The sequence below is a fragment of the Chelonoidis abingdonii genome, chromosome 7 (assembly GCF_003597395.2).
Source record: "Chelonoidis abingdonii isolate Lonesome George chromosome 7, CheloAbing_2.0, whole genome shotgun sequence".
Taxonomy (NCBI): domain Eukaryota; kingdom Metazoa; phylum Chordata; order Testudines; family Testudinidae; genus Chelonoidis; species Chelonoidis abingdonii.
The window spans coordinates 4,355,555-4,365,710 of NC_133775.1; the positions used below are offsets into that span (position 1 = coordinate 4,355,555).

The 10,156-nt window shown below is 45.6% G+C and overlaps 1 protein-coding gene across 1 annotated transcript; it reads left to right on the top strand.

Annotated features, from left to right (window-relative positions):
- The first annotated feature begins 887 nt into the window (after nt 1-887).
- On the top strand, nt 888-3,638 carry TMEM69 (transmembrane protein 69). The gene is made up of 2 exons (XM_032804563.2): nt 888-981; nt 2,446-3,638. Exons 1-2 carry the CDS (start codon nt 937-939, stop codon nt 3,169-3,171), a joined length of 771 nt encoding a protein of 256 aa, XP_032660454.1. The 5' UTR covers nt 888-936; the 3' UTR covers nt 3,172-3,638.
- The last annotated feature ends 6,518 nt before the right edge of the window (nt 3,639-10,156 follow it).

Below are 10,156 nucleotides of genomic sequence, written 5' to 3' on the forward strand. Positions count from 1 at the left end.
AGTAGGGCTTGATTTCCTGGAACGCTCTGCAGGGGGAAGAGGCACTAGTGGGGGTGTTTGCACAGCAGCTGGTGGAAGGAAACTGATCCAGATTGCGGCCTCCGGCTCCACCCAGACCATCCTAGCTATTGTTAATTACAGAGCAGGGGGCTTCCGGGGGTCAGTTCCCACCTCTGCCACAGACTTTCTCTGGGCAAATGACTTAGTTTCTTCCACAGTTCCCCATGATACTCCCTTTGGCTGTGTTGGTTATTTAGATTGTAAACTCTTCATTTTACAACACGAGCCCCGTGGCTGAGGCTTCTAGAGGCTTTTAATACAGTGGACCCACTTAAAATTTTTATTTGTTATCACAGTAATCTTCTCTAGGTTTTTTCTTTTTTTAAAAAGGAACAGTGGTGTTACCTAGAAACTGTCAACCTTTAGAGGAATTTTTTTTGGTAGGATTAGTGGATTCAATTTGAGGCTGGGAGACAGAATTCTAGTTCCAGCTCTACCATCAATCAGCTCAATGACTTGACAAACCATTTATACTTTGTCAGTTTCCCCATCTGTAAAATGGAGCTATTTACCTACTTCAGGGGCACCTTGAGATATAATTCAACCCTGATTTGGCACTAAAATGCATTACAAGTTAATGACCTTAGCTTGTAAAGTGACTTGAAAACAAAATGTCCTGTAAAAGTTCAATATAATTAATTGGCTATAGGAGTACAGCAGATATGTTGTTAGCTGTACAGTGACAAAACCAAAGATGCATAGTCCTGATCTGCTTCCTCTTATAAAACAAAATGGTCAATAGGGAAAACAAATTGTAGTAACTTATACTGACACATGCTCTAAACTTAGATATTCTACCTAGTATAGACTGTCACTAAGTTGATTCTCCTAACGTGTTTTTTTTTTCATCCCTTAGGGCCTTCTGCTAAGGCAAATATGTTTCACCTTGTACAGCGATGTTGTTCCCACATACCTTTAAAAGTAAGTTTCTAATGTGTTATCTAATTTATCCTGAAATAGCTTTCAAAACAAAACCAAACAGGAGGCAAAGCATCTTGGGTATAAAATGCAGTAGGCCCATAGTTTACAACAGACTGAGGTTTAATTTTATATTTATCCTTTTCCAAAGGAACTTTTCTAATGTTTAAAAAGTACAGAATTGTAAACCATTTTTTCCCTGATTCTTGCCTGGTGTCGTTGAACCGCAACTCAGCCACATGGCTTTATCACAGGCTTACTGATATATTTTGTTACTGGTATTTGATAGCTGTTGAAATTAAAGAGCCAAGTCCTTCCTTCAGTTGTGTCTCTGTAACTATACTGAAATCAGTGGGGTTTAATGGGTGTGCCTATGGACAGAACTTAAGTGTACAGTCTGCATCATATGTGCACCACAAAATTTCTCTTCACTGAAACAGTTATATCATGGTGACGATAGTCTCCACACTCTCAGGTCACAATCTGCAAAGTATTTTTTAGAAGGTGTGTAGCTGCTCTCTATAAAGAAGTTAGAAAGGTATTGTGCTTTTTCCTCAGCAACTTCAGGGAATGTCAATTTTTGCAAGAGGGCCTCAGGGCAATAACAGCAGTGTTTATTGTGAGCTCTAGCACCTCAATTGTGAAGGTGCTTAATCCTTAACACAGACTTTCTTTATCCAAAATCTTAGTCAATTAAACTTCACCAGGTGTTTCAAAACAAGTTTTTAAAGTGACTAATAATCCTTTTCCCTTTCCCTTACTCTCTTGTGTTGGCTCTAATGATATCTATCATTGCACTAGTTCCCTACTCATCATAGAAACTTCTGCTCTAAGGCGGGCTTGAATTTCTAGTGTGAAAACATAAGCAAGGAAGTAGCTGGAGGAAACCTTTAGGCCTTCTTTATTCACCCTAAAGCAGCAAAAAGAACACAAGCACAGATTATCTTTTTACAGGTCACAGCCATGTCAGACACAGGGGAGGAAGGCAGCTATTTCTGTAATCTCTGTGTAATGTTTCCTACTTTTTGTATTAGAATGTAGTGAAAAAGCCAACTTCTCATAAAAGCAGCAGTGCCCTTTAAGTCAGGGGTTCCTCAAACTGGGGGTTGGGACCCCTCAGGGGGTCATGAGATTATGGGGGGGGGGCAGTCATAAGCTGTCAGCCTCCACCCCAAACTCCACTTTGCCTCCAGCATTTATAGTGGTGTTAAATATATAAAAAAGTGTGTTTAATTTATAAGGGGGTGTCTCACTCAGAGGCTTGCTGTGTGAAAGGGGTCACCAGTACAAAAGTTTGAGAATCACTGCTTTAAGTGAAGGTGGGGGGGGAGAAATCTTTATGAACCTATTAACATACTAGACAGTAGATTTCCACAGATGGGCATAGTTTTATATAGGGTATAACTAATCACCTCTCCAGGCTAACAAGAGCTTGTCAGATGCTCTTAATAGGTTTTGTAATTGCAGCTCCAGAAGTTGACCCTTCACAGACTACTACAGTATGGAAGGAATAAGACCATTTGTTCTTCTCCTCTTGGTCTCCCTCTGCAAAGAGTTCTTTACTGTCCGTCGAGACCTCAGCTCCTCAGCCAGGCCTCAGCCTGTGTAACCAACGCCCAGGGATTCCATTGCTTCCTCCGCTGCTTAAAGGAAAAGAAACCAAAAGATCCTGAACCCCGACTGGGGCTTCTGCGCCATGATATGAGGTCACTCAAGGACTCACCAAAGCCTGCCTTTTACCTGGGCCTTGCAGGGTTGATTCCATTTGTTTCAGTGCCACTGATAATGGCTATCCAACAGACCTACTACCCTGAGTTGGCATTTGCTCAAATGACATATGGGGCCACTATAGTCTCTTTTCTAGGAGGAGTCAGGTGGGGATTTGCTCTCCCAGAAAATAGCCCAGCCACTCCTGATTGGATGAACTTAGGGAACAGTATAGTTCCCCCTTTATTAGCCTGGTTTGCCATACTTTTTAAAGAGGACCTCGCTCAAGCTGCAATCATGGTGATAATTGGTTTAGGGGTAGCATTGCATTATGACCTTGCTCTTCTTCCTACTTATCCCAGCTGGTTTAAAGCCCTAAGGGTATTACTAACAGTGGTGGCAGTATTTTCATTGGTAGCCACCTTGGGACTTATGGATGTTTATCCAGAAAAGCAGCTATGTAACAGTGCAAGTAAAAGTAAATGAAAGTGAAACATCATAAACCACCAGAGATTTTTTTTTTCCCTGTCAAGCCACTGCAGAGTTTTGTATGAAGTTCTAATAGGAGTAAAATAAACTGCTTGGCTTCTCCATGCTTCCAGGACTACATACATGAGTGGAAATCAGAAAACAGCAGCTTGCAAGATGCTTACTTTGGGAGTAACCATTTTCCAAGCAAGTTAATCAGAGAGGATTTATATATACATTATTCATTATTCACTCTCTCTAGATTGTTTTCAAAGCAGGTATGCATCTTCCCTTATTTGTACAGCAAGAGCTCAATCCTGACTGAGGTCTTTGGGTACTACTGTAATATACATTTAAATGTTTGGGGATAGATTGAATTCATGTATTATGAGGAATAATCATTAAAACAAGGATGGGTCAAGAGGCTTAATTATAAAGTATGTCAAGTTCTGCAATGAAAGGAATAAAGCTGTAGTTTTTATAAACATTAGAAGCCTTTTGGCTGAAAACCATAGGATGAAAGCACTTCCTGTTCCCACTGGAAAGTGGAACAATGCCTGCACTATACTTAAGTTTGTAGATAATTGGAAGATTCATGATGTGCAAGGTTATTATATGTACAGCTGCTTTTTTTTGTTTGTAAATACCACACACACACCCCTAGGACAAGATTCTTCCCTGACCTGAATTCTGGTGGCAAGAAAATATACACTAAACATGGTAAATGACTTAAGAGTTGGTCACCAAACACCACATATAGGTAAGTTTGGTTTGTCATGTCAAGCTTGAGATTGGTGTTTATCTAAAGAGTGGTTGAGATGCAAAGAGCACCCCAAGTCCAAATGGGATGCTGTCATGATATTTATGCAAAAGATGGCATGTAATATCTTTGAAAAACTAATAACTCACTGATCATTAATATTCTTGCATGATTTATGTATGGTCAACCCCCAGAGAACTTTACAGCTATTTCTAGAATGTGACTAGAATGTGTTCAAACGAGGCATGGCAGGGCAGCTGATAAACAAGTTTTCTCTAGCCAAAGGAAACAGGCCACTGCCTTAAACCCGTGCAGGAGTGGCCAGATTAAGTGAGCTATTCATTTGTATCAGAGGTTGCAGGAAGAGATCACTGGCATTATAAAAATCTTCTGCAAGGCAGAAGACAGCATAGTGTCCACACCCAGCAAGGAAAACTTTATATGGGGAAGAGTTGCAGCAGAATATATTTCAGAGATTTACTGGACTATAAGGAGAGGGAGAGTGAGCCCCTAAGTTATCCTTCACCCAAGGAAACAAAGGAATATGAGTATAGCCATGAGTAAAAAATAAAGACTTCAGTTAGGATAAATCATGTCACTCTTCCATTAGCTGTAAGGGTGCAGCAGAACATCATGAACTACTACTAGCCACAGGTGTGATAGTATGGGGGTTCACCCAGACCAGTAAGGGGTTCTGTCAGCCCCTTCCCTGTAACTCTGGGCTGTGCAGCTTTGGGTCAGAGCTGAACACCAGCACAAAGCCATGACCCTGCCCTAGAATATCGGATAGAAGGGACCTCAGGAGGTCATCTAGACCAACCCCCTGCTCAAAGCAGGATCAATCCCTAGACAGATTTTTGCTCCATATCCCTAAATAGCCCCCCTCAAGGACTGAACTCACAACCTAGGTTTAGCAGGCCAGTGCTCAAACCACTCAGCTATCTCTCCCTTCTATTTTGCAAGGTGACACTAACAGCTCCTCCTGTTATGAGTCTTCCCAAAAACACTTCCCCCCTGCAGTAGCCAGTCCTGCTCACTTAACACACGTTAAGTTCACTGCCTCCAAAGAGACAGAGAACACACAAGCCTGTTAGTTTTGCTGAGGACTTCAGTTAAATACACAGCACAGATGGTTTTTCAATAAAACAAAAGTTAATTAACAACACAGATTTAAGAAAGAATAGATGAGAGAGATGGTTACAAGTAAAAAAAAAAAAAGTTTTCAAGTGGCTAAAACTCAGTTTCAACAAGTCACGCTTTAAGATTTCTCACTTTGAGGGTATGGCTACACTTACATTTTTGCAGCGCTGGTAGTTACAGCTGTGGTCGTACAGCTGTGTAGGGCCAGCGCTGCAGTGTGTCCACACTGACAGCGACCAGCGCTGCAGTGTGTCCACATTTGCAGCATCTGCAGCGCTGTTGTGAGTGGTGCATTGTGGGCAGCTATCCCACAGAGCACCTCGTCCCATTTTGTCGCTGTGGGAAGGGGACGGAAGGGTGCGGGTCATTCCGCTTCCTGTTCCAATCCAACGACCCGTGCTGCATTCGCTTCCCTTTTCAGCCGTTTGGTGCCATTGTGAGCTGCCGCATGTGACTTTCAGTAAGAATGGAGCCGAGCTGCTGAGGATTTTGCTGTGAATGTTGCCAGCACATCACGTCTGGCAGTTGAGCTATTCCTTATGCTCCAAAGTGACAGTGAGGAGAGCTCAGATGATGACATAGATCGGCTGATGCGCCTGACACTAAATTGCTTGTGGCAGTAACAGACGTGCTCAGCACCGTGGAACGCTGCCTTTGGCTCGGGAAACAAGCACTGAGTGTGGATCACATTGTCATGCAAGTCTGGATGACGATCAGTGGCTGCAGAACTTTAGGATGAGAAAAGCCATTTTTCATGGGGGACTGTGTGCTGAGCTCGCGCCCCAACCCTGCAGCGCAAGGACCACGAGACTGAGAGCTGCCCTGTCACTGGAGAAGCGGGTGGCTATTGCAGTCTGGATAGCTGGCAAACTCCAGACAGCTACCGCCCCAATTCGCGGTCGCAAACCAGTTTGGAGTGGGAAAGTCGACCCTTGGAATAGTGGTGATGCACAGTTTGCAGGCCATTAATCGCATCCTGCTAAGAAGAACCGTGACTCTGGGAATGTGCAGGACATTCTGGATGGCTTTGCACAAATGGTTTCCCTAACTGTGGAGGGGCAATAGATGGGACGCATATTCCTATTCTGGCACCACCCCACCTGGCATCCGAGTACGTTAATCGGAAGGGGTTTCTCTATGGTTCTCCAGGCGCTTGTGGATCACCGTGGGCGTTTCACTGACATTTACACAGGATGGCCTGGAAAGGTGCATGATGCACGCATCTTTCGGAACAGTGGCATGTTCAGGAAGCTGCAGGCAGGGACTTTTTTCCCAGACAGAAGATCACAGTGGGGGATGTCGAAATGCCCATTGTGATCCTTGGAGACCCTGCTTACCCGTTAATGCCTTGGCTCATGAAACCGTATACAGGGAAGCTTGACGGAGCAAGGACCGGTTCAACTACAGGCTGAGCCGGTGCAGAATGACCCGTGGAGTGTGCTTTGGCCGTTTAAAGGGAGATGGAGAAAGTCTCTACGGGAAGCTAGACGTGGGGGAAGCAGCATCCAGCGATTATAACCGCGTGCTGTATCCTCCATAATATTTGTGAAGGGAAGGGTGAAACCTTCAGTGACGAATGGACCTCCGAGGTTCAACGCCTGGAGGCTGAATTTGCACAGCCAGAGAGCAGGGCTACTAGAGAGGCCAGCACAGTGCTTCAAGGATTAGGGATGCCTTAAAGGAGCAATTTGAGGCTGAAAGCCAACAGTAATGTTGGGTGCCTTCCACAGCAGTTAAGTGCAGTGGTTGCAATGATTTGCAGTGCCTATTTTTCACTTGTGGTACAGTATGTTTCACTTTCTGTAATAATAAAACTGTTTTAAAAGACAAGAAATCCTTTATTAAAAATACAGTACATAAAAAGGCAGGGGGTAGGGTGATGAGCAGTAAAGTCAGAGGTTTTTGAATATGTCCTTCCTTGAGTGCTCTGCAATGCCTGCTGCACTTCAGGATTAATATGCTGCATGGTGATGGGGGTGAGTGCATAGGTAAGGGTCGTAGTTATCAGGGCTGTTAGGTGAACGTATGGGTGTTGGGGGCCACGGAAGACCGTGTATACCTATGCTAGGGTGTCTCTGAGGCTTTTTTGGCACAAGGTTGAAGAGCCCTGCTTGCTAAGTGGCCGAGTCATTGTAGGACAATCCATGCCAGTTATTTTGCTTTTAACTGGCTGAAACCAGTTTGTATGACTTCAGGCCAAGGGCGGAGGTAGCCTGTGGGAAGTCCCTTTTTGCATATGTATGAGTTGCTTTCTTGTGTCAATTATAGCTGTTAGGGCTCGGTCGCCTCTCCTTTGGACTCTGACCCAGGCCTGAACTTCGGTGCTGGGTTCCTTTTCCTAAGTCTTGCAACGCCCAGGGTCCCTGTGCGGAATGTTCATAACTGCTTTACCTCTGGTCCTTAGTTACTCACTTGTGTTTTGCTCTGTTTGCAGAGCACTCTGCCAGGCACTAACGTATTGGTGTTGGGGGCAGCTGGTGGTGGTAAGAACCAGGTATTGGAGAAGGGTGTTTTTGAGGAAACAGTGGGGACAATGGTTGAGCTTTGGGATGGGGTGAGGAAGCACGGTAGTGCTCTGTGCCTGCATTGGCTAGCATTGACTGCATGAGGTCTGTGTGGGTTCCAGGATGGCTTAGCAGCCGATCTGTGGTAGCTTCCTCTTTGGCATAGCCAATTCCTTCTCTTTGGCAGCCTTTTCCTTTTTCCCTGCTTTCCTTTGGGGGTTTCTGGGTTTGGAACTTTTTATTATCTGTGGAAATACAGATTCATAACTGCTTTCACAGCTCCTCCTTATTCTTCCTTGGTTTTTTCTTAAGTTTCTGTAGCTTTTTCAGAACTGTAATCATGGGGTTGCGCTGATGGAGCATATTCAAGGTCACTTTAAAAAAAAACACAGGAGAAACTTTAATACAGAGCTGTATTGTTTTTAGACTATTTGTAGTGCATCATTTACACATCTGCGAGCATAGCACGGATTCCTCAGAGCCATCTGGCACAGGCTGGCTCACCTGGGAAAGGGGGGCTGCTTGCACTCTGGAATCCATGGGTTCTGTGACTTGTGGAAAGCAAAGAGCAGCTACAGGGAAATACGACGAACCCTACACCCACATCTGCCTCTGTTACAGCAGGTACTCTCAAAGCCATCTTTGCAGGGAACGGCGGCTCACAACTCTGGAAGGGGGGGCTGCTTGACTCTGGAATCCATGGGGTTTCTGTGACTTGTGGAAAGCAAAGAGCAGGGCACAGGGAAATAGCACCTTAAAAAACAGTATCACTGCATTTTCCACAGAATTTTAACCTCCCGGATATCTCGCTGCTCCGGGTCACCTGGGAGGCAAGCAGGAGGCTCTTCTAACAGCTATGTGGATTCTGCCCGGTCCCTACGCAGCTTGCCTGCTGTGCAGCAATGGTCCCCCACCCCTCACGTATAGCACAAATGGCGCCGGACGCGTTAGCCTGACTGGACAAGGACCACGGCTGGTGCTCTCCCCTATTAAAACTTGCTGAACGCGCATTGCACACGCCTGGCTGAAACTTTTGAAGAGATTCAGAGGCAGCATTAACCCGACGTGATAGACCAATCAAATGGCTATTCACACATCTAGGCATGCTTGCAGGCAGCATAGCCCCTCTGCCTCCCAAACATTTCCATCCTTGCCTAATAAAAGCTTCTTACCCGGAACAGGCTTCCTCTGCTGGTTCCTCATAGTGCAACATTCCCAGCGGCTGAACTGGCTAGCTCGTTTCCTGGCTGGAAAATAGCTCCTGCTGGCATGACTCCTGGGAGTCTCCAACACATCAGTAGCCTCCCTCTCGGTCCTCTACACCTCCTGAACCTCTCTCAGGCTCTGAACTGTCCGACCGTGATCCTCGGATTGCAGTGGGGCTTACATCCAGTATCGCCATCAGCTCCTTGTAAAAACGGCAGGTCATGGGGCAGCACTGAGCGGTTTTCCCTGACGCTGCTTTGGCAGTAGGCACTCCGCAGCTCCTTTACCTTAACCCTGCACTGCACTGCGTCCCGTCATAGCCCCTGTATGCATTGACTTTGAATATCTGGCCCGTAGGTATCATAATTTCTACGGCTGGAGCGCAGCTGTGCCTGCACAGTGCTTCTCCCCAAACACTGATGAGATCCTGCAGCTCGGCAGTGCCCTTCCATGCTGGGGCTCGTTTGGGCGTGGAGACATGGTCCACTGATTGATTGATTGATTGCACTCACGCCTCGCCCTGAGCAAACAGGAAGGGGATTTTAAAATTACCCCGGGGCATTTAAAGGCGGGTCACCTGAGCCAGGGCAGTGGAGTGCGAAACAATGACCAGAGAGGCTGAAAAGGTATGCTGGGCATACCTCCTAATACCCTGGAGGCCAATTACAGTGCTGGTGAGTGTCCACACCTGATGAGCAGTGCTGCATCAGCAGCGCTGGATTCGCTACTACCCGTAGCAGACCAGGTGTACAGCTCAGCGCTGCCCAAGACAGGGAGTTGCAGCGCTGGCTGAGTTTTTTGTAAGTGTGGACAACCGAGTAAGTTGCAGCGCTGTAACCCTGTAACCCTCACCAGCGCTGCAACTTGAAGTGTAGCCAAGGCCATGAGGTGCAGTTCCAGCTACTCTGTTTTCAGGCCCCAGAGATCCATCCTTCATGCACTGAAAGAGCCAGGGCTCCTCCTTTGTGATGGATTCTCAAAATGGCTTCTGCTTTGGCTTATATTTCCCAAATCTATTGTCTCTGTTAAAGAGCCAAGATAGCTTCCAGAGATGTGGCAGGCTCCATCCCCTTATTGTGATCGATTTAGTGGTCTTCTCCCATGCTCATTTAGGTTGATGGCCTTTGTTACACAGATGCAGATGTACTTTTTTGTCCTAGTTCAGGTATTACCTGGCTTAATTTAACTGGCATACAGGAAAACAGGTGAAACAACATCCTTTGTCTAGACTAGACTGGGCTTGTGCACTGCTTGCAAAACACTGTTTACAGAATATATTTCCAGCCCACATCTCTGATTCTTCAGACACCACCAGGCCATGTACATCACACACTAGTATTAATGACTGGTGTGGACTGGTTTACATATACCACTTACATAACACCTTTTAGAT